The sequence below is a fragment of the Phoca vitulina genome, unplaced genomic scaffold, assembly GCF_004348235.1.
Source record: "Phoca vitulina isolate PV1807 unplaced genomic scaffold, GSC_HSeal_1.0 scaffold40, whole genome shotgun sequence".
Taxonomy (NCBI): Eukaryota; Metazoa; Chordata; class Mammalia; order Carnivora; family Phocidae; genus Phoca; species Phoca vitulina.
The window spans coordinates 540,180-564,544 of NW_022589743.1; the positions used below are offsets into that span (position 1 = coordinate 540,180).

The 24,365-nt window shown below is 53.3% G+C and overlaps 1 protein-coding gene across 1 annotated transcript; it reads right to left on the reverse strand.

Moving 5' to 3' along the window:
* Window positions 1-11,690: 11,690 nt before the first annotated feature.
* IGFBP4 (insulin like growth factor binding protein 4) lies at window positions 11,691-24,061 on the reverse strand. Its single transcript, XM_032428930.1, has 4 exons — window positions 23,460-24,061; window positions 15,798-15,955; window positions 14,886-15,020; window positions 11,691-12,951 (listed from the first exon to the last, which is right to left on the reverse strand). The coding sequence occupies exons 1-4, from the start codon at window positions 23,806-23,808 to the stop codon at window positions 12,817-12,819; spliced, it is 777 nt and encodes a 258-aa protein (XP_032284821.1). The 5' UTR covers window positions 23,809-24,061; the 3' UTR covers window positions 11,691-12,816.
* Window positions 24,062-24,365: the final 304 nt, after the last annotated feature.

Consider the following 24,365-nt stretch of genomic DNA (forward strand, 5'->3'; position numbering starts at 1 on the left):
ACTGGGGAGAACGGTACCAAGTTGAAACCCTGGAAACCTAATGACCGTCAGCAGTGACCTTCATCCAGACCCAGCTGGGTCTCAGTTTCCTCAACCATAAAAAGAGGCCAATAGACAGGACCAGCTGTGCTTCTCAGACTTTGATGGCATCTCAACAAGCTCCCTGTGATTCTGAAGCACGCCCACATCTGAGGACCCTCATGGAAACAACCTCTGAGGACCCCTGACTCCATCAACTTGGACACTGCCAATGCAGAAGCCTGAGTTAGAGACCTGCGACCCTCTGTGGTGGCAAACAGAAGGTGCTCGGTTGGGACCCATGGGCCCCTAACCCAACGCTGACCTGGGAGAGATGATATGCAAGGATCGACCAAAAGAGGGATGGACGGACTCTATTTCCCTCCATATCTGTTCCTTTCCCCACTTCCGTAATGGCTTCTTGGGCAGCTGTTCCCAGGACAAAGCAGGATCTGCCTGCCCTGGATTCTTTAGGCCAATGTGGCCACAGTTGTCAGGGCGGCTTAGCAAGGGGGATCTTGTCCTCATGGTCAGAGACCACCCAGCTGCCCTCACATCCTTGATGTCTAGTTCCCACCACTGCAAATGAGTATCAGCCCCATCTTTTCTCTCAATTTTTTGGTAAGCAAGTGTCCTCCAGCTGGTGTCACAACTGCCCTAATGTTACTTATGTAACCCACGGGAGGGAGGTGGGGGCAGGGAGACCCTCTGCTCTCCAGAGCAGATGCCAGGGCCAGCTTTCTCTGGTTCTGCCTCAGCTCCCGTCCTGCTGAGTGCCCCCTGCTTCCCAAAACACACACATAGACACCCCGACAGGCCCAGCAGTAGGGCGTCTATGGTCTTACAGCCACACGGGGGCAGCAGAGAGTCATGAATGCAGACAGGCCGCCAACTCAGGAGGTTTGGAGAAGCTGAGCAATCTTTCCCCCACCCCCACCTCGGTCAAGACTCCCAAGAAGCTGGAATCCTTTGTCTAACAGGCCTGGGGTCCTAAGAAAACCACACCGTGAGGGTGGAAGAGGAGGCTCCGAGAAGAAGCCCACTTTTGTTCTACAAGGAGCAAATGCCTGCCCCCTCCCAGCTGTGGGCCCTGCCACCCCATCGTTATCATTATCTTTGGCCAAAGCTGGGCCTGACGGATTGTGATTTCAACCCAGGAAACCAAACCGGACTGAGGCTGCCCTGGGCTGGCGGGACTGGCTGAGAGCAGCCCCACCCCTGGAGAGTAGAGAACACTAGACAAGTTCTGAAGGTCATATTCAGGAGGCTGGCAGAGAGCCCCCCCTTTTACCCATGGGTGCCTGTGTAGTTCTCATGGAAAATAAAGTGTCTGTCTTGGCATAACAGTTGGTTCTAAGGCATTCGGGGCTGCCCACTCAGAGGTGGAGACCGGAACAGAGAGGGGACCTGAGTTGGCAGGTGATGGCTGTGTCATAGAGAACGCTCCCTCCTACACCCCTGGCCACAGCAGCACAGTCTGCATTGGCTTCCCTTCATAAGCCATCTCTTCGACCATTCTGTGTCCCCCACATGGCCCACACACGCGGCTTTCTTCCTCGTGACTCCTCGCCTGCCATTCTGCCAGGAGGACAGAGAATTGAGATCTCGCCCTTGTCCCAGGGCTGAAGGTGAGTCTGTGTGGCCCCCCTGACAGATCCCAGGGTCTCACTCGGGCTCCCTCAGGGGCAAGGAGAGGCAACAGAAACATGGGTGGGGTCGAGAAGAGTCTCTGAACCTAGATGAGCCCTGAGCTACCAGCTCAGCCCTAGAGAAATAGACAATGGCTTCATCATCCCACCCTGGGCCTGGGGGTTCTACGACTAGCTTCTGCCAGCTGGCAGTCCAAGCCTTGCCAAGTGGTATAGGAGGGGCCTCAGGAAATCTACTTTCCTAAGGGGCCTTAGGAAGGGGAGCTGCTTCTTCTGTTCAGGCCGAGTTCTGTGACCCAGTGGCAGGAGCTGCCCTGGAGAGCCTGCGAAGAGACCCTCCCAAAGGCCTTGAATCGCTGTTGAGAAGCCCTGCCTCCCCTCCCACTACCAAACTTCAATTCCAACCTCCCACCCCAGCCCCCCTCAACCTGGCCCTGGACCGAGTCCATGGAAGGTAATATCTCTGGTGTATTTACCACAGCTCATCTTTCCTCCAGGAACATTTAACAAAGAACTTGACTTAGACTTTTGCCGATGGGCAGAGCAGCCAGCCCAGCAAGGATAGGAGGGGTGGTGAGCAGAGGGGAGGAAAGATAGCCACCAAGCCAGGAGCCAGGAGGGGAGGGGTCTTCATACCCCAAGAGTTTTCTGTTCAGGAGGTCCCAGGACTTGTAGCCCTTGGTCTGAAGCCTCCCTCCCCAGTATCTTCCAATGTCAACCCTCCCAACTTTCTACCCTCCCCATCCTGCTGTCTACACACACATATACCACCCACCCACCCCTCCCTCACCCTCCTTCCCCGGATTCTCCTGTCCTTCGCCAACCCGTTTCTTCTTGACCCTCCTGCCTCAAACCCATCATCTCCCTCTTTACAGAAAAACCTTCCTCTCCCTCACTCTTGTCCCCTGTAATTTCCCCAGGTGGCTGGACCCACAGCAAAGCCCAGTTCGGATCGATAGGAAGGGAGAGGGGCAGCCACCTGCACTGCCAATCATTTCTCAAGCCTCAGACTGCCACCCTCTCTAAACCCTGCCTCTTTTCTGGCTACAGAGTGACCTCCCCAGAAGGCTGAAGCATCCTCACCCCGCCACCTCCCCTCTACTCTTCTGTCTGCTCACCTCTGCTCTTTCATCCTCCACCTCCTGTCCTGAACTCTCAAGCTATCCAACAGGCGGAGGGCTTGGAACCAGGACAGGACTGGGAGGTGAAGGGCTTCCAACCCAGAGATTGGTGCCTTGCTTCATGCAACAAGGGTTTTCTGGCTGGATGCTTTGTTCATGTGAGCTGGGAAAATAGATCAGTGCAACAGCGTTCTAACAGAGGTTTGTGAGTGCCATGTGGGGCTGGCAGGAAAAGTAGAAACAGGGAATGTAAACTTTATCCATTTGGAGGGAATGAGGGCAATGTTACCAAGGAGGTAACATTCAAGTTGGGTCTTCAAGAATGAAAAGGAGTTTAGCGTGCAAAGAAACCATGGAGGCTCTTACGTGCTAAGTACAATGTAAGGCACACTATATATGTTTAATCCCATTTTACTGAGGCTCGGAGGGTTAACTTGCCCATATTTTCCTAGCTGGGAAATGGCAGAGAAATAGGATTCCAAATCTGGGCCCGTTCTGCCTCTGCATTCTCAGACAAGCTGATGGATGAATTTGTGCGTGAAGCACACAGGTATGAGATGGTACCATGTTCAGTGTGGCTAAAGTATATGGTACCCAAGGAAGTAAGTGAGAGAGGAAGCAAAGGAGAGTCAGGAGCCAGATTATCAAGAAACCTGGGTTCTAAGCTGAGAACGCCCAGGGAATGAATACTTGTTAAACGAATGGATGAGTGAGTGAATGAATGAATGAGGTTGGGCTCAAGACCCTTTGTGTACAGTTGCACAGGTTGTGCAATGCACAATTATACATGGCAACCTGCTTGGGTTTCATTCTGTAGGCAATGGGGAGACGTCAGAGGCTTTTCAGCCAAGGAGTAAGTGACCAGATTTGTGCTTTAGAAATAGGGCTGTGGGGGCAGGAGACAGGACCTGAGGCCTGGGTTGGGGAGAAGTGTGACTGAAAGAGGAAGCTGTGAGAACTTGGACTTCAGGCCAGGAAAGGGATAAGAGCCTAAGGAGACAGGCTGGGACAGGAGCCTACTTGATCTAGGCCTGGGTCCTGGGTTCCTATGACTTGAAGGGCCACATGGGAAAGAGCAGGACCTCCCTCCCAGTCCCCCTGATATTAGTCTCCTCAGGCCGCCATAACACAATACTGGGTGACCTAAACAACAGACACTTAAACTTTGTCACAGTTCCGGAGCCTGAGGTGCCAGCATGTTTGGGTTCTGGTGAGAGCTCTCTTCTTGGCTTGTAGATGGCCACCTTCTCGTTGTTTGTGCACATGTGCCTTTCTTCAGTGTGTGCTCCTGGAGAGGGAAATCTCTCTCTTCTTCTTAATAAGGCCACCAAGTCTCTAGCATTAGGACCCCACCCTTCTAATCTCAATTAACTTTAATGAACTCCTAAAAATACTATCTCCAGATACAATCACACTGGGGGTTAGCGCTTGTGAACTTGGAGGGACACGATTCAATCCTGCCCCAGCCACGTTCCCCACTCCCACAGTCCCCCTGTGCTGGCCGGGCTGGGGCTCTCTTCTTCCTGACGCTTGCCCTCAGAGACAGCCTGGGGCTTGTTTTGTAAGCCTCTGCTTCCTAGAAGGCATCTCATCCTTTGCCTCCCTGCAATGGAGTCTTGTTGAGGAAATCAAGTGGAGTTTGTTTTGCAGCAGGCCTGGAGGCCGGGGAGGCGAGCCAGGAGGGAACCAGAGAACATGAGGAGGGAAAGGAGAAGGGAGAATGCCACTCACTTGCTCATTCACTCATTCACCAAACATGTGCTGCACGGGGCAGCGTTAGGCATACCGGGGCTGGGCAGGGAATGGGGAAGGGGTCTGCGTGTGCCCCAGGAGAGACGTTCTGTCCTCCACAGCATTAGATGTGACACCCGTGAACACTGAGATGGAACATATCATTTGTCTAGTTCACGCCACTCTCACCTACACACACACACACACACAACTTCCCTCTTCTGGATCAAGAATTAGAAGCCGGGGGGGGGGGTCAGGCAGATGTGGGTGGCAGGTCCCCTCTGCCATTGACTAGCTTCATGACTTACCAAGAGTCAGACGCTCAACCAACTGAGCCATCCGGGTGCTCCTATCTCATTTAATCTTGACGGCAATACTTCATAAGTACTATTATTTATCCTCATTTGATGGATATAGAACTGTGGAGTAGGAGACCAAGTCAGTCTCTCAGGGTCCACCAAGAATAAGTAGCGCAGTGAGATTTGAACCCAAGCAATCTGGACCCAAACCCATGGTGACAATGACGATAATAGTGACATTTGGAGCTTATTGAACGCAAGGTCATCAAATCCAATCCCCTGCCTCCACATACACCAGGATAGGGCTGTCTGCCCCTCATTCTGGTGTCTCTGCCAAACCCCTCCTCTCGCATCAGGGATTGTGTCCCCAGCCCCAGGCTGCTGGGGATGTTGACAAAGTCACCCCTCCCTCTTCCTGCCTGGAAAGTGGCACATCTCCCACTATAATCTCCCACCCAGAATCTTCCCTCAGGACCTCCTTCCTTCCTCCTCAACTAGAGCCCTTACTTTAGCTTCCCCTTTCTGGTGCCTGAAGAGGCCTTTCCTATGGAAAGGGTAGGTGCCCAAACATTCCCCCTGCACTCACTGGGAGATGGTGAGTTCTAATCCACTTCTGCCACCAGCTCCTTTATGCCTTCAGACAAGCAAGCCACAGACCCCAGTAGGCCTCCGTTTCCCATCTGTGTAATGGGTGAGCTGGAGAAGAACTTAAAGGCTGCTCCCAGCCCTGGTCTTCTTGATTTTGACCTTTCTCAGCCACCAGTCTAGAGCCATCCTCTCTCCCCCTCACATGCACCCCTCTCCAATGAGATACTGCCCGGCTCTCCCCAAAGCTTCCTGTGTGGTCTTCCCCACCACTACCTCCCACCCTAGAACTATGGGATCTGCCTGTGGGTAGCCTCTGCTCTCACCCCACTCCAGACCTGCCCTCTACTTTGGATTGTGCTGACCCTCCCTTCCTCTGCCAGGGCCCAGAGTGGCCTACAAGGCCACCATCTGCAGAGAGCACAAAGGGAGGCTAGCCCTTCCCCAGCCAGTGAGCCAGCTCCCCTCATTAGAGCCCCAAGAATATCCCCACTGCAGGGATTTACAAAATCCCTTTGCATTTTAAAGGCAAACTTCCCCACACCTCTCCCAAAAAAGAAAACTTTTCAAAACTTTTAAGGTCCCAGTTTACATTTCTTACATAAACCCCCCTGGGCCTACTGCCTGGGATTCAGGACTCACCCACCCCTAAATTCAAAATCTCTTTTGGGGAGGGTTTTTGTTTTTACCACAACCCCTCCCTCATTGCATGGGGCAAGGACTGCCCAGGGCTTTTGGAAGTGGGGTTGGTCACAGTTCTGGGCTGGCCTGGCCTGACCCCTCACAGAGCCAGCGATCAGGCCAGGGTCACTGAGCAGTCACATGTCACTTTGAATGGGAAGCCTTGAACTGAGGCTGAGAAATGAAGTTGGGAAACAGCTCAGCCAAAGGCAATTGGACTTTTTTTTTTTACTTATGTTTTTTGGGGGAAAAAAACCTCTATTGTCCGACTAACCTTCCATGATGCTGGAAAATTGAATTTATTTCCTGAGCAGTCTGGTCCAATTTCCCCTGGGTGGAGACAAGACTGGGCTTCCCTCCCTGCTGTTCCAATTTAGAAGCTCTGGTTCTGCTCAGAGACCAGGACCCAGGAGGGAGGCAGGGACCCTGAGCCCTGGCCCTTCCAGGCAGCGCGCCCCTCTCCCACCCCACAATCCTTTCCCAGGAAGCCCCCCTTCCAGCCCCTGTGGGTAAGGAAGCTTCCCCCCTGCCCAATCCCCCCAGTCTCAAGGCCCCAGTGTTCATTTCCATTTTCACTTTCCCAGCAACCTGGGTTTGCTGGGCATCTGTCCTGGCCTGTCCCAGACCTACCCCAGCAATCCATGTGTGCCCCTCTGTGTCCCCCCAGCTTCCTGCCTCTGTTTCCAGTCTCTTCGGGGCAAGCCAATAGAAGTACAGCTGCAAAGCATTTGTGCTGGCCGCCAGGCTGGCGGGGGAGCCATCTGCAGCCGGGTAGCTGCCAGGCCTGCAATGACGGGAACCCTGGGCCCTAGCCCTTCCACCGCAACCCCCAACACAGGAACCTCTCTGTCTACCAAGGCCTAGGAGGCCAAGGGGAAGGGGAATGACCTTGAGACCACTGCAGGAGACAGTGTACAGTCCTAGTCAGCCCTTACTTGGTAACCTGCAGCTGAGCTTCACTGCAGGGGTGGGGGAGGGGGTGCTGCTCCCAGAGGAGGCTGTCGGATGGTGGGGGGCTGCCCACCCAAGCCTCAGTGACAGATATGTCCTCAGCTGGCCAGCGCCCCACTGCTGCCCTTCCTGGGCTAATAAAAAAGTTCCCAGGCCTCTAGTGGGTAGAGTAGGAAAGAGGGAAAGGACTCTCTCTCCTAGCCCCAGCACAGAGAACCCCAGGTCCCCACTTCTCCTAATCTACACCCACCTCCCCTCCTTGGGTGAGGGGGAGGTTGCATTGAGTGAATGGACTTCTGAGATGCCTCCAGCCACAGCAAACCCATTTGGTTCCAATCAGAGCAGGTTTCCAGATCATAGAGGGCACATGGGGGAGGGAGGCTGTGCACACAACCCCTCCACTCTATCCCCTCCCCAGAGTGCAGACCCTGTCCTATGAGATCTCCTTTCACCTCCCAGGTGGGTCTCACACAGCCACTGGAAGACTAGGTGAGGCAGGCAAATCTTAGGGGGCAACAGTATAGACCCCAGACCTCTGTCCATGTTGGAAAAACAGACTACAGAGGAGAGTGGGAAACTGAAGGAAAGAGGGTCCTGACAGGAGGAGAAAGGGCTACAAACAGAGTCAGAGCAAGCGAAGGTCCTGGAAACTACCAGGTCCCAACTGGATCTTATCACAAATGGGGAAGCAGGGGTCCTGAGAAGGAAGTCCAATAGAACCACTTACTGAACTCAGCCCCAAGCCCTGTTCGTGCATTCCGCCCACCAGTCTTACCAGGAATTATGATCCCACCTTCAACAGACGGGAAAACTGTGGCTCATAGGAATAGAAGGTCCCACCTGCCCAACCTCACCCAAGTGGTAAGCAACCAGGGCCACCATTTTGCCTTCCCTGACATCTCTAGACTTGGATCAGGTGGGAGCCCAGTTCTGAAGAAATCTACCCTCCCCAGCTAGGGAGGTTCCCCAACCCTCACCTGCCCAGTCCCAACTTCTGTCTCCAGGCACAGGATGAAAGGATACAAGCCTGAAAAAAAAAAAAAAAAACAGCTTTCCTGGTCATGCCTTGGTGCCAGCATCCTAATCCTGGCCCTGGATGACTTTGGCACTTGGGTCTCAACTTCCGCATTGATAAAATGGGCCAGTATTGTCTAAAACTGGGTTGGACAGTGATTCTGTGATTCCCTCAATTTCTATCATCCTAAACAAACCCAGAGGTTTCCCTTGGCTTAGGTGGTCTTTAGGAAGAAGGTCATCCAAATTTCAGAATTTAGAGCTGGTAAGGGAGCCAGCTCTAAAGAGAATGAGGGGACCCAGCCAGCCATGGAAGCTGCTAATCTCCATCTCTCCCTGGGGGGGACTTCACTGCCGCCTCCACTGAAAGCAATTTGTCATGCCCTGAATTAAGTGATTCCAACAAGGGTTTAATTTCAGTTTAATGGCTCTGTTTTTATGTGTAATTAAATACCATTGCATGGCGAAAATATGTTGTTTGCACTTTAGAGACTGTGTAAGGGCCCAGGAAGCCAATCCCACCGGGTTTCTACTCCCAGGCTCCACCAGCCCCTCCCCTAGTCTGGCTGGAATAGTCCAGGTCATGGAGAAGGGGGTTGGGAACCTGGGAAGAGAGGAGCGGGGGGGGGGGGGGGGGGTGAGGGGAGAAATGGTCCTGGGGGCGCCTTCTCACTCAGTAGAGCATGTTTCTAATTATCCTCACCACCCTCACTTCTGCTCCCTGACCCTAACTCTCCCCAGCTCCTAGGGCCTCAGACATAGAGGGGACAGATCACTCTGACAGTGAAGATCTAATTAGACTCTTGGCTGGCTGAAGTGGTGTCCACTCCCCCGTGGGTATGTGCAAAGGTCTGCCCTATTGTCTCTCCTCCACTTATTGTTCTCATTAACTCTCTCCTCCCCCATGAATATGCTTCCTCCCCATTGACCCTCTCCCCTGACTCACAAACTGCCCCTTTCCTCCCCTCTTCCCTAAGACAACCCCAGGACCCAATAACTGACCCAACAGCCGTAGCTGCCTGCCTGCCTCCCACATTATCTTGACTTTCTCCTTCTGGGTCAGAGGTGACATTGCCATAGGGGTCTGGAATGCAGGGGGAGTTTCTCTGGCTGGGAATGTTTCAGGGTCATTTACCACACAGTCATATCCCCCCAGGAAGGGGGGCCAAGCTGGCACCCCAAGTCCTGCATGCCTCATAACATTCTTGGAGCAGCTTGGTATAGTTGAATCTGGCCCAGAGGGCAGAGGAGTTGGGACAAGCAGCCTTTTCCTGGAAGGAGCTGAAGTGATTGCAGTAGCTGGAACCTAGGGGCCTTCGTATGAGGAGGTGCCAGGAAGTTTGGCCAACTCTCCAGAGATGCCCCAGCCTGAATCCAATACTGGAGTCAGTCCAAGTCTCCCCTTTTTACTCCCTACTCCCACCCTGCTGGCTTGCCAGTGGAAAACCCAGCCCCCAACCCTCAGCGACAGCAGGGCTTGATCTCCACTAATGAGCTGGGAAATGGAAACCAAATGCCTGAAGTAGATTGGCACCAATGGGCTAAAGGATCCTGGTGGGGTGCCTCCCACCCGCCTGCTCCAAGCCACAGTGGAGAGGATTAACATTTCTTGGGGAGGCAGAGCAGAGCACTCAAGGACTTCAGTTTTAAATTTGTCTGGGTAAGTCCCAACAGGACACAAGAGTTTAGTCCTTGCCACCTCCTCCCTTCCACCTCTGCCAGACATGCTGATGCCCTGTGGCTACGAGAGTGACCCTCCAAGGGGATTTGGAGGCCATGGCTGGGCAGGGAGGGGGTGGGGCTAGGTGCAAACTAGACCAGCAATTCCTCTCTGGAGCCTGGTTCTCCCCACTGTGACACTGCCAGGACAGTGTACTTCCTCTAGCCTGGGAGTGGTAGAGGGTGTCCACATTGACACAGCTGCTTTTATTTCCTTCTTTTTGGACACCTAGGACCTGACTCCCAGATCGTGGAGGCAAGCGTGGGGCAAGGTCGGGGGGGGAGGGTGGGCAGTGTTTCTGTGGGATGTGTAATTCTGTCTCCCAGAGTGCATATCCTCTATTCTTCGGTGCTTAGGCTCCCCACAAATCCTGCAATGGGGACACCTAATGAGTGAAGGCCACTCATTCATAGTGGGGAGGGAAGTACATACATATTCTGTGAATTTCTCTATTCCCTCCCACCTCACATCACATACATTCACAGATTCACACAGCCCACATAGACACACCCCTCAAATTAGCGTCTCCTCTACACACGCCCACACCCAGTACACATGCGTTCACATCTCACCTTGTATATTCACTTCGTATATTCCAAAGTATCGCTTTGCTATATTCATACACATGCACATACACTCAAACCCACACCCACACGTACCACAAATATGCAGATATACCAAAGGCACATCCCAGGCCATATATGCAGCTACTTCCCAAGCAGATCCAGCTTTTTTTGGAGACCCACGAGAGGAAAAGGACCTCTTAGTAACCACTACCAATGGTACCGGTAGGAGCATTGAAAGGGGGGCTGGAGGAAAAAGGGGAATTTAAAGAGATGCTTTAGGGAAAGAGATACTCTCTCTACATTTATTTGGTCTAAGGACCTAAAACTTAACTGTCAGCCTGCACTTACCTCAGCCCAAGAAGTAGGGGGCTCCATGAAGGGGGGTCAAGGGGCCAAGGTCACTTTGTTCTTTAATCTCCTACTGCGGGCAGTGGCTTGTGGTGTCTCAGGGAGACCAGATGGCTACAGGATACTCTCACTGAGGCAGAGCTAGAGAGATGAGGATTGCAGGCCCGAATTTAAGATGCAGATAGCACAGGGGCAAGCTCATCAGGAGCCAGTGAGTTAAAAGGCCTGGGAGTGCCTCTGGAACTGGGGAAGGGCTAGGAATCCAGAAGGCAACCCAACAGGAGGGAACCCCCCCAGAGTGTAGAAGACTTGGTGCACAGTGTCTTCAGGCTGCCTGTGACCTCCTGAGAAGGGGCCCCCACCCAGGTCAGTGTACACACACACAGAGCACAGAGATGGGGGAGAGGGGCAGTGGGAGATGACCAGAAATCCAGTCGTACCACATGGGCACAAATTCTGGGCTTGGCACCAAGAGCCCACAGCCTGCTGAGCTCAAGACAGCAAAATCAAAGATGCCCCTACTCCCAACCTCTCAGAACCAAATCTCAACACAACTACCCCATTAAAGAATCTAGGCAGTCAGAGCTGGGGAATGCATTGGAGTTTACCCCCTTTCCCCAACTTCAGGGAAGTGCCTCCCCCACTAAATTAATACATCAAATCCAGATGCACATCCAGTCTGCCTGATGCCCTAGGACATACCCCAGCTTCACACACATGATCCCAGAAATATCTTTGGCCCAGCAGGGCTGTCCTTGCTTGCCTTCCTTCCAGAAGCCATTATTTGCCCACCAGGAGTCTGAACACAGACAGCATGACTTTGGGGACAGGGAAGCTCCCTAGGAAGAGGCTGCAGGGAAGAGGTGGGTGAATTGGTTGACTCTTTGCAGTCCTCTTACCATATAGGACAGGTCTGGGGACCACACTATGACCGCCCTTCCCACCCCTGGTGCATCCCTGTCTCTAATTATAAATAAATCAACCAAACACAATTGTCTAGATTTTTGTTTTGTTTTGTTCTGTTTTGTTAAAAAAAAAAAAAAAAAAAGACAAGACATCATGGCCAACTGGTAGGTCCCTTAGTCTCCTTCCATCCAGTCAAGCCAGAAATGCCTGGAGGGCAGGGAGGTATGGGGAGGGAGGCAAAGCCACAGGCGGTGAGCCACTGGAAGGATGGAGTCATCCTGGTGACTTTGTGACTGTGACCACAAACAGGGGAGGAAGTAGGACCCCAGGCAAGTCCTTCACCCCCCAGCATGTGTGTCTTCTGTTCCATCAGGCACATGTAGTCCCATTGTGCATCCTTTCCTCCCACCCTGACTATTCAGAGATGGGCCCCACCTCCCCAGCCCTCTGTCCTGTATGACTTCTTCCGACCTTCTTCCCTCCTCCACAGCAGGGTCTGGGCGGCCAGGCAACCAAGCAGGTGGCACACCATACCCAAAGGTGGGCTTGTCTCTATAGGTCCTTCCCCTTGGAGGGGCCTGGGGAAGAGAAGAAGGGGAGCCTGGCAGGCTTGACCTTTGAGAGTGGGCCTGGGACTCCTGACCATTGAATCATCTGCCACCCCACACTTTCCCTACAGCCTCCACCCTCTGACTAAATCGAGGGGAAGGACAATGCTACAAGGTACAAAAGTCAAGGTACATGTCTACTTTCTTTCTCTGATTCTGGAAATGGGACTTCTCTTCCCCCATAAGCTAGTGCTCAGTTTATAGGAAGTGGCCCCACATGACCAAATCAAACAAAGTCAAAATAAGAGCCCCCAGGGCTAAAAAACTAGAGCTGGCATGTAGTATGTGGTCAAAAAATGTTTTTAGAATGGCTGAATGAATGAATGAATGAATGAATCCAGGACCAATTTGGAGACATACCAGGGTTCCCCATTGCCACTCTCAGACCTCTCGGACTATCTAAGCCCAAAGACACTTCTAGGCTTTGGCTCACCCCAAGGGCACACCCACACAAACACACAAACACACAAACACACACACACACACACACACACACAGGAAGGGAAACTTCTGGGTCAGAGACAGAGCCAGGACTCAGACCCAGGCTCCAGGTCAGCTCTGTAGCCTCTAGGGGATGGGGGTGGCAGGGGGCACTGAGCCCCCTGCCTCCTGGCAGGGCTCACTCGCGGAAGCTGTCAGCCAACTGGTGGCAGTCCAGCTCCCCTTTTGGCTCCAGGCCCCCCGGAAGCTTCACTCCCGTCTTCCGGTCCACACACCAGCACTTGCCGCGCTGCCCATCTAAGGCCGGGTGACACTGCCAAGACAAGGGTGTGAGAGGTCAGTCCCCAGGCAGCCTGCCCCAATCCCAGCCCAGCCCAAGTCAGACAGTTGATCCAAGATGGCCTCTGAGGGCAGAGGCTCTTTCACAAGCACGGACCGTCTGAGCTCATGGAGTAGAGAGATATTGGCCAAGAAATGAAGGTTGTCTCAGAGGTCAGCACTGGTCTAGGGATAAAGGGCTCAAGTGTCAGAACTTTCAGTGGGATAAATATTGGGGGAAGAAAACACATAGAACTGTACAACACAAAGAGTGAACCCTAATGTAAATTATGGACCAATATTAGTTCCTTAATTTGTGGTAGCATATGTACCGTACTAAACCAAGATGTTAACAGGGAAAACTGGGGGTGAGGGAGTAGATAGGAACCCTGTACTTTCTGCTCGATTTTTCTGTAAACCTAAGGGGTGCCTGGGTGGCTCAGTCGTTAAGCGTCTGCCTTCGGCTCAGGTCATGATCCCAGGGTCCTGGGATCAAGCCCCGCATCAGGCTCCCTGCTCGGCGGGAAGCCTGCTTCTCCCTCTCCCACTCCCCCTGCTTGTGTTCCCTCTCTCACTGTCTCTCTCTCTGTCAAATAAATAAAATCTTTAAAAAAAAAACTGCTCTAGAAAATAAAATCTATTAATTTTTTTTAATGAGGGGAAAAAAGTTTTTAAAAATTGGGCAAGGATAGTGGCGCCTGGGTGGCTCAGTCGGCTGAGCATCCAACTCTTGGTTTCGGCTCAGGTCATGATCTCAGGATTTTGAGATGGAGCCCCGTGTGGGGCTCCCGCTCAGCAGGGAGTCTGCTTGAGATTCTCTCTCTCTCTTTGTCTCTCTGCCTCTCCCCCTGCGCTTGTTCACACTCATTCTCTCTCTCTCTCAAATAAATAAATAAAATCTTCTAAAAAATGGGACAAGGATAAAATTGGTGTTGGGATAAAGCTTGAGGGTAGGTTTGGCACTGGTTTGAGGGGCCCTTTCTGGTCCTGCACTCATTGCATACCACCCCATCATCTCCTCACGTCATCCTGGGATTTGCCGACCTGGGGGCAGCCCTTCTCCTCCTATCTAGGCCTCTATTGGCCAAGTATCAGCCCACTTTGTGGATCTATCTACAGAGCACGGAGTGGGAGAATGTATGTGTCTATGTCCACAAAGAGCTGGAGAAAGACCCAGGCCAGGACTCCCCAGGCCACACCCAGCATAAGGCTCTGCCCAGATATGCCACTCTTCCAAGTAAGCCCACCCCTCATGGGTCAGAGATGGGGCTGAGGAGGGCCAACCTTGCTGAACATCCTAGCCTCCTGGGGGCTTATGAGAGGAGCCCATGTTCCAAGGGCATGAGGGAATAGGGAGGTTCCTGCATTCATGTTTTCTCTCCTGCCCCTCTGCTTCAGTCCAAAGCTCCCATTCCCAGCTGTCAGATCTGCTTCACCTCCATCCTGGCTGTACCCCAGGTGGTTTGGTCACTCAGCGTGAGGGAAGGGGCAGGCTGAGTTTCCTCCTTAACCCTTCATGACTGAGCCCCTCCATCCCCAAATGAAATCTGAGATATTCTATGGCAAAGGAGAACTACTCATAGGATGGAGTACAGTACAGGGAATGAAAGAGTGCTGGGAGGTAGAGGTTGGCAGGAGTGCTAAGTGGTGAATCCAGACGTGATGGAAATAGCCCTGGATGGGGAGGCAGGACAGCTGATCTGCCATTAACTCACTCTGTGACTTTGGGCCTCAGTTTCTTCATCTCCAAAATGAGCGTGGTGGGGAAAATAAGCTGAGGCTCTAAGACTGGGGGAGGACCCAGAGGGTTAGGTTTGGGTGGGGAGGTCTCCCCCTTCCTGAGATCTCCAACCTGCACCATCTTGTGGAGAGACCAGGAATGCCCCAAGAGCTGAGGCCAGGACAGAGCCAGCAGGGATGAAGACCCACCTGCTTCGGGTGGAAGTTGCCATTTCGGTCGCAGTTGGGGATGGGGATGATGTAAAAGTCCTCGTGGGTGCGGCTCTGTGAGGCGGCCAGCCGCTCCAGGGCCCGGTGCAGCTCACTCTGGCAGGAGCCCTGGGGCTGGAGGAAGGGAAAATGAAACTGCTTAGCAGAAGGGAGAGAGGCAGGAAGACCCCAAAGCTGGGGGTCAGATCAGGACTCAAGGCCCAGAAAGGAGGCTCAAGGCCCAGAGGCCGGGCAGGGCCCAGTGGGTTCAGGGGACCCTGGTGGACAGAGCAGAAGGATACTGAACAGAGGATTCTGAGCTAAAGAGCTTCTAAAAAGGAAGGGTGTGAATGGAAGGGACCTTGTGGGGGGAAGAGGTTATGGAAACCTATGGAGGTGGTTGGGAAGGGAATGATTTCTAAGCAGGAGGGATAGCTGACATCATACAATTAACAACTTGGTAAGAAGACCCAGGCCAGGATCCATCAGAACCATCCATCAGAAAGGACTTAGCCAGACCCTGGGGCAGGGTCTCCAGGCCCCCTGCTGTGGCCAGCGTTAACCACTTAGTTACTGAAAAAGTCTGCGTGGAGAATCCAAGAGAAGAGCTAAGAAATGCCAGGAGGCTTGGGAAAACCACTATTTACAAACCGATACAGAAGTATTTCAGTACTTAACAATTACTTCAACTGCATATATATATATATATATATATATATATATATATATATATAACTGATGAACAGGAAAGGCAGTTCAAGGAAAGGAATGAGGATTCTCTGGGTCCTGATGATGCATACTGGGTGCCTCTTGCACACAGTAGGCATCCAATGAATGTTTGTTGAATAAACATAGTCCAGATCTAGTGGTGGTGGCGGTGCACATGTGCATTTGTAGGTCAGAGGTCCTCACCACAGGCCGAGCTTCCTCCCGGGGCACCCCGATGACCTTCATCTTGCCCCCGCTGGTGCTGCGGTCTCGAATTTTGGCGAAGTGCTTCTGCAGGCACCGACGGTCGTGGGCACTGCAAGGACTGAAGCTGTTGTTGGGGTGGTCACCCTCATCCTTGTCTGCAGTCAGGCCAAGATGGGGAGAGGTCAGCACCGGGAAAGGACAGGGCAACACACCAACCCAGCCTCCCACCTTGCTTTCTTCTTGGAGATTCTCCAGCCTGGCTCTGGGAAAGAATAGGGGGCCTTGGGGTGGGGTGGGGGGGAATAAAAGCAACACCCTCATCTCCCCCCCACTCTCCTGGGATTTCCTCAGGAGAATATTCCTCTTAAAGTCCTTGACTTGTCCCTCACCCCACCCAGTCCAGCCCTCAGATGAGTCACCAGCTGCAGCTGCACAGAGAGCAGGAGGGTCCCCTGGGCCTTGCAGGGAGGTCTAAGGCAGGCAGGGGCCTCCCCACCAGATTTCACACACACCCCCATTCAGCTCCTGCTACCATCCCCCACTCTGTCTACTCTCTCTTCCTGTCTCCTTTCCTGCTCTTTTCAGCATCTGGCTGAGCCAACCAGGGGATCCTCAGATCTGTTGGCTCTGCTACCCCTCTTCCACATGACCAAAATCAGAATTTCCATGAGTGATGAGAAATCTGGCCCAAAAGGCCCTCCCCATTGGCTGAACAGGAGAGAAGAAGCAGGAGTAGGTGTGTATGCCTACATGTGAAAGTGTGAATCGGTGTGTGTGTGTGACACACACTGTGTGGCCGCAGGACCAAAAACACCCTCACACCTCCCTTCAGTTCCCCCCACCCCCACATCTCCCATCCTTGGATTTTAGACACCATCCGAAGTCCATGTCTATTGCCCAGAGCCAGGGCACTGGGGATGTGGAGATGGGGGTGGTGAGGCTGGACCTGCACACTCTCCCTGGGATCCCCTGAAGACTCTATCTGAACTCGAGAATAACCCAATCCAGAAGTCCCAGAATCGTAACCACTACTCCAACCTCCAGGCAGCCAAAACCGGAATACAGGGCTGAGCTGGAGAAAGAGGTTGCAAGACCTCTCTGCAGATCAGAGTCACCTCTAAAATGCTTGGGCTTGGCAGCTCGCTGCATTCCAGATGTTGGCAGCTAGACAGAAGGTTACATCTGGTTTGCGTCAGGATTTTTTTTCCTGAGGAGTTAGCAGGTTCCTCCATGCATGGCAGCAGTCCCAGAGCTGCCTCTGGGTCAAATGGTATTTTTCCATCTAGCCAAATTTAGTTGGGGGGTTAGTTCTCTTTTTATTCTCCTAGTTCTGGTGGTGTGGGGGGAAGCAAGTAGATAAAGGGAAACCAGGCAAGGAGGAATCTAGACTTTCAGAAAGTCTTTGTCAAGATTCCATACCAAAGGTTATTTATAAAATTGAGTCACCAAAGATGGGAAGGTTTTGTCATGGGTGGAGGGCGGGTTTAGAAAGAAGAATCAAAGGTAAGGAATAAATGGAGCAGATAGATATAATCTATCCTTCTGCATATTTAACATCCCAAGAAGGACAGTCCGGAGGGGACTCCAGTCTCAGAGACAACATCAAGTTCTTTTTTTTTTTTTTTTTAAGATTTTATTTATTTATTTGACAGAGAGAGACAGGGCGAGAGAGGGAACACAAGCAGGGGGAGTGGGAGAGGGAGAAGCAGGCTTCTCGCCGAGCAGGGAGCCCGATGTGGGGCTCAATCCCAGGACCCCGGGATCATGACCTGAGCCGAAGGCAGACGCTTAACGACTGAGCCACCCAGGCGCCCCAACATCAAGTTCTTAAGGGTCAACCAAGGAGAATCCACTATAGCAAGACCTCCCGGTGACGTGGACAGCAAAAGATGTGGGTAAATTTCAGAAGACCAGCATTGTCAAGGGGGCCATAAGAAGATGGACCCCAAACCCTCAGTCAGAACCAGAGAAAAGATCTGGTACACGGGCTCTTCCCTGAAGACCCTCCCGAGAAACCTTTCTGGCCAAAAGGCCCAGACTGGCCAGTGATCCCTACCCCTGCATCCACCTTGCACAAAAGCATAGACTTTTGGAAGGGGGCACAGTGTTTCAGGGGTGTAGGCTGGAGGTGGATAATGGAGAGGAAGAGGAAATGAAAGATCTAAAAGAATTAGAGCCAAATCTTGAAACCACAGAGGCTGAGCTGAGACATGAACAAAAGCACCACCATTTTACCCGGAAAAGGCTGGAAGGGATCAAAAGGACTCATTTGCCACAGTCCATGATGCTAATTTGAGGGGTACCCTTGGAACCTGGAAAAGGTTTTGGTCTTTCCTTTGAGTTTGCTTTCTTTTCATAGCCATAAAGGGAAGCACTACTTTGCGCAGTGGCACTTGTTTCTCTTGGTAAGCAGGCAGAATGTTTTCAGGTTCAAGAAATAAGCAAGAGTTTTTTAACAAATGGAGGTTGAGAGCCTCCCATCCTGGAAGTATGGCGCATCAGGGTGGTAAAGACCTCAAGAACCTAGAGAGATCTAGAGTAGAAATGTAACTGCAATTAGGCTTTCCAATGTTGAGTTTCTACGAGCTGAAGTTCACAAATGATTAACTCTTGGGGGGTTATTAATGGATATATGGAATATTTATCCCTTAACTTAGGAGGCATTATTAAGGAGGACAATGAAGGGGGTGCCTGGGTGGCTCAGTTGGTTGAGCAGTTGAGCATCTGGCTCTTGGTTTTGGCTCAGGTCATGATCTTGGGGTTGCGAGATCAAGCCCCAAGTAGGGGTAGGACTCTGCAGCACTCAGCCCATAGTCTGCTTGGGGTTTTCTCTCTCCCTCTCCTTCTGCCCCTCCCCCTGTTTGCGCTCGTTCTCACTCTCTCTCTCGTAAATAAATAAATAAAATCTTTAAAAAAACGGGGGGGGGGGAGGACAACTGGGTCCACTCACTGAAACCTGGAGCCGCATGGGCCATAGGGCAAGGCTGGAAGCATAGCTTACGCTCTTGTGTGAGTAAGGCCTCATGTCACACTAAGGGGATTATCTGGGGATAATCTGGCCTCCCCCTCCTTGGTTTCCCCACTTTTTTGTTGTTGCTAGGCAAGTTTCCTTTTTTATTTTTTGAAGAACTGAAGAATCCTACAAGCCTCCAAAACACACATACTTGAGTCCAGATACTCATCAATGCCATACTTGGACCCTTCTCGCCCAAGGCCAGACTGCTTTACCCCACCAAATGGGCACTCCACAGAGGAGATCAATCCTTCATTAACACCAAGCATGCCAACTTCCAGCTGCTCTGCCACTCTCCAGATCTGGTCCCGGTCTGTCCCTACCTTGTGTCTAAGCTTAGAGAAGAATACACCAGATAGGGAGAGTAGCTGCTTACTTACTCTCATGGGGACATAGGTACACAGAGTATATCCATATCTGCCCACGCAGACACAGACAGGCCAGGATGCAAGAACCACAAACATATACAAACAATCACGTGTCCAGGCACACACTGGTCCACACGTGCACACCCACATGCACTCGGGCACTCTGACCCTGCCCCGAGCAGAGACACAGACCCGGGGCGGGGCACTCTGCCTGCCCCATAGCTTGTTGACTTTCCATTTAATCTGTAACTTTTCCTTGCCCAGCCTTGCTTAACAGGCAGATTGAGGATCCACCCCACGATCCACCCCTAGACACTGGGTTTGGGAGGGTGAGGATCGTAGCCTTGGGCCTCTGAAAAACGTTAACCTTCCACTCTCCAAAGCTGTCTAAATACTTACTACTTCCCTGCTTACTCAGTACCTGGTACTGCTCACCCAGGTGAGGCCCTCTGGAAAGACCCCAATCCCTGTGGGTCGGTCCCCCCAGAGTTAGACCTGACCTCTAAAAGGCTTATTTAAGGGGTGGGACTTCCAAGGTAGGCCAGGTCATCTCTTCCAGCCCCTGCTTGGAGCTAGGCCAACAACATGCAAACACAGCGCAAACCTTGGTCTTTGCTCTAGCAACCAAGGGTAAGGCACCCAGAGAGAGAAAAGACTTCACAGCTTTGGCACCACTGGCTGAAAAGTTCATGGTCAAAGCTAGAGGATTTCCTCTTTCTGGCTGCCTGATTTCAACCCCATGATTCCTCCTCAACTCCAGGCCCGGTCCCCTTCAAGACACCCAGGGTGAGGCTGTGAGGTGGGTGGGCCCAGCCACCCAGACACAGGCATTTCAGCTCACCCCTGTACCCTGCAAGAAAGGCCTTTTCTTTCTTCCCCTGGACTCAGCCTAGAGAAACCAAGATCATCCATGCCAGGTACCTAGCCCTTTCTTCGAGGTCTGGCTCACATGGCATCCCCCTCACCGTCATGCCATGCTGCCCTCCTCAGACTGAAGGAAAGCTGGCCTGTCCTTCCCATGTTTACAGCAGCAAAAAGCACCAAGTTCCTCCTTACCCCTCTCAACTCCTCTGAATGTCCCCCTACTTTGCTCAATTGCCCTACTGTCCCTCAAAATCCCAGCATCAGAGGAGAATTTAAGTTTCAACCGAAATCTTCTCAGCTTCTTCTTCATCACCATCTTCATCATGGCTCTAACTGATGGAGGTCTTACTCCATGCCAGACACCCCAAGCCTGTGAGGCAGGTCCCATTGTCATCTCCATTTTACAGATGAGGAAATGCAGCAGACTGGTTGGAGGGGAAGGAAGACAGACTTATCCCTGCAGATCCTATGTCTTTAAATGGAAAAGACTCTTGATACCCGAGGCACCAATAATTCTGGCTTTGCCAATACTAAAGAAAAAATGTTAAGCAGCCATGCTCCTCCCCCTACCTCCCCCAAGGCACAGAATTTCTGGGAAGGCCCTGTTCCCATGACATGACTGGATTCCCAGTACTGAAGTAAGGGGGACAATATTTGCTGCGTTGACTAAAAATTAACCCAGGCTGTCTGTTCCCTAACCCTGTCCCAGAGAGACCCAAGAGCACAGTTTAGGAGCTCCCCAGTCCAAACACTGATCTTCCCACTGTCCACTCCCCCAGATTCCATGAGTCAAGGGTCAGTCCACTGATGCAGAATTGTGGACTTCTGACGCACATGTCCCACCCCACCCCCACCTCTGGGGGCCTGAGCAGCATTAATCCACGTTTTCTGGCTCAGAAAGCTGGGACAGGAGGGCTATGGGGAGGTTAGGGGGCAGAGGCTTAAGATGGAAGGAGGAAACCTGCTCCTGGGGCAAATAGTAGGCAGCTGGACATAGCAGGCCAAGGGAAGGGGCATGCCAAGTGGTTGTCCTCCCCCAGTCACCTGCTGAAGCTTAGCTCCAAGAGGAAAAGGCAGAAAGAGAAGCCTGATACCCTCTGCCAAACTATTCCCAAGGCAAGAGGGTCCAAGCCTTGGGACCTAGGAGGGACAGTGGCCTATTGACAGTGAAAGGCTAGAGAGAATAGCAGGGATAAGGTCTGAGCTCTGGCCATCTTGTCTCACCAGAGACCCTGCAGGGCTGTTGCACAACTCTAGGGGGCACCTTTCACATGGTGCAGGGGATGTTTCTGTGATGACTAGGAGGTGAGAAGGCACGGACACAGCTTGCCGAGTAGGTACCTAGTTTCCCCAGGGTTCTCCAGGCTTGCCCTTTCCCTCTCCAGATCTTTGCATACCCTGCATGGGTGGAGGACAGGCAAGGAGGGAGGGAGTGGGCATTAGAGACCTGGACCCTGTAATCCCAAGGGGACATAAAGGCCAATTTGCATGATGTCCACAGGATAATCACAAACTTCATACCATTTCCCCCAAAGCCCCTAGGGGATTAGATTTTCCTCCACTATTGGATGGGGTACTCCTACCCAGCCAGGGAGGAGGGGGTGCTCAAGACCCTCTGAGGGCTCTTCTGCCCCGAGTTCAAGTCAGTGAGGGAGAAGGTTAGCACCTATTCTAATCTGGTGCCAGATACATACCCACTGTACAGTGGAGGATGGAGATATGAAGGGAAAGAGGTCCCATTATACTCAGGGAGCCCAAGAGCTCAGCCCTCACTCCCAGTCTGGTCTGCTACCAGTACCCCTCCTCTCCCACTGGCACCAGCATCTGTGCCCCAGGATCAGTGCCTTACTCCCTCAGGACACCCCCACCCCCACCCCCCTGCTTCCCAGATGTGCTGGGTGCCAGGCTGGCATTTCTCCTAGAATGTTTTCTGCTGACCTATCTCTCACTGCCTAGGGACAGGAAGGGCAGAGAGGCCTGAGGCCAGACCCCTGGGGTCCACCTCCTTCCTGTTTTCCCTGCATCCTGCTTTCCTCCGCTAACAAGCTGCAGAGGATTGAGGAAGTGGAACGGTCTGGGACCCAGGGCAGGAAGCTTGGGGCCGGAGTCCCAGCATCCGGACTGCAACAATGGAAGCTTCAAGCACCAGGAAAAGAGACACAGACAGAGGCACAGGGAGAGGAAAACAGAGTCAGAGAGGGAACAAGAAACAGAGGCAGAGATACAGAAAAGCAGAGAGAGATTGCCAAAGTAACAGAGAAAGACAGGAACAAAGACAGAAAGAGAAACAGTGACAGAGACACGGAGAGAAAGAGCAACAGAAAGGTGCTGAGGAGAAAGTGAGAGAAACAGGACAAAAGCAGAAAGGGAACAAGATAGAGAAAGAGAAACTGATAACAGGCGGAAGACATTGAGGAAAGGAGAACTCAGGAATGTTGGTAGTGAAACTAGAGATTGAGAGACGTAGCAGGAAATAACAAAAGAATAAGAAAGAACAAAAGACTGAGAAAGATTATAAGGAGAAACTGAGAGGCTCACTGAAAAATGGAAAAAGAGAAAGTGTAAGGGCCTTCTAAACCTCTCCCTCTCCCTTTTCCTCTCTCCCCCCTCTTGCTCTCCCGCCTCCCCCTCTCCCTCTCTCTCTCTCCTTTCTCTACTCCCTATCCCACACCGTTAGGTTTCTACAGCTCTGGGCTGGGAGCCAAGACTTGCTTCTCTTCGCCACCTCAGATGACACCTGCCAGGAGAGAGGAGCGGGGTGCCTGTATACCAGTGCAGGATGAGGTGCCCAGGCCTGGCAGAGAGACCTCTGTCTTCCCAATACCTCTCAAACAGCAAGGTGAGCTGCCTGGGGGGGGGGGGGCTTTGGGGAGGGGCAACTCTGATGCCCCCCACCACCAAAGCCCCTCTAATTTGCATGTCCCACTCAACCCTGCCTCAATGTCAAAAGGCCAAGCCCTGGCTTCTTAGACCCCTGGGGTTTCACATGTGGCCAGGATGAGGGAAGTTCCAGGATCAGGAACAGACAGCCACCACCACTGCCATCTCCATCCTCTAGTTATCTGGCCCCAGGCCGCTCACTTGCAGGCTGCTGGCTGGACCAGGTCAGGTTATGTTCCACTCTTGCACCAGCAGCCAGGACTACCATTGAGACCTCTCTTCCCAAACAGACACCCTTGGGAGGTTTGAGATGGAGGGCTGGGACAGTCTTCCTTGCTGGTGGCAACAGGCTGCTAGGGATTCAACAGCAGTTTCCTTGGGTGAGCCTGTCCCATGGCAGTTCAGCCCTGCCAAGTACCTGCCTCCTCGTTAACTCACAGATTTTCAAGGGCTTTCCAGGCCAGCCTGAATGGGGAAGGGGCTTCTAGGAGGGGAGAACACCAGGTAGGGCATGCAAGGACAGGGGCACCTTACCAGAGGGCTGCAGGCTTTCCTGGATGGCCTCGATCTCCGCCAGCTCCATGCACACGCCTTGCCCGTGCATCAGCGTGTGCAGGGGCTTCTCCACCCCCCGGGGCGGGTAGCAGCGCAGGCCGGAGCCGCAGCGAGGGGTATACACCCCGCAGGGCATCCCTTTGCCCAGGGCGCAAGTGGCGCAACAGCCGCAGCCCGGCTCCCGCACCAGCTCCTCGCAGCCCACGGGGGGGCGGCAGCGCGCCAGCTTCTCCTCCGAGCAGGGCGGGCAGTGGATGGCTTCGTCGCCCAGGCTCGGCCCGGGCCCGGCGGCCAGCAGCAGCGCGGCCACGAGGCAGAGGGGCAGCATGACCGAGCTAGGACGGGGCGAACGCGCGCGCACACTGGCAGCAGGGACACACGGCGACAGCGCCCGGGCGCGCCTGGAGGACCCGACCCGGAGGGCGCGGGGAGACGGGGCGGCCCCGCGGGCGGACAGGGACGGAGCCAGGGAAGTTAGCAAGCGGGCTGGAGGGGAGCGAGCCTGGCCGCCGAGGCGCTGCGCCGCATCCTCGGCCCGGCCCAGGCGGCGGGCGAAGGGGTGGGGGGGGGGAAGGGGGTTGAGCGGCTGCCCGGGACCGGCTCCCCCGGACTTTATACCGGCCCCTGGCCACACCCCCAGCTCCTTCCCAGAGGTGGGGGAGCGGGGGCGCCCGGGGGGGGGGGGGGAGGGGGGGGCGGCCGTTAGGGGGAGGGGGCGCTGTCCTGAGTCGCCGCCGCCGCCGCCGCCGCCGCCGCTACAACATCTGAAAGTCCTTTTCTGCCGCAGAAGGAAGCGGAGCAGTTTGGAAGCCGTGGCAGGCGCCGACAGCGCCTCTGAACCGGAGCCTGGGAGGGGAGAGAAAGAAGAGGAGACGCCAAGGGGCT

Excerpts from the sequence above, each read along its gene's own strand:
- IGFBP4 (XM_032428930.1), bottom strand. The coding sequence starts at position 23,808 with ATGCTGCCCCTCTGCCTCGTGGCCGCGCTGCTGCTGGCCGCCGGGCCC. Across the intron at positions 15,956-23,459 it reads GGAAAGCCTGCAGCCCTCTG|ACAAGGATGAGGGTGACCAC; the intron begins GTAAGGTGCCCC and ends GCCTGACTGCAG. Across the intron at positions 15,021-15,797 it reads GGGAGGAAGCTCGGCCTGTG|CCCCAGGGCTCCTGCCAGAG; the intron begins GTGAGGACCTCT and ends CCCTTCCTCCAG.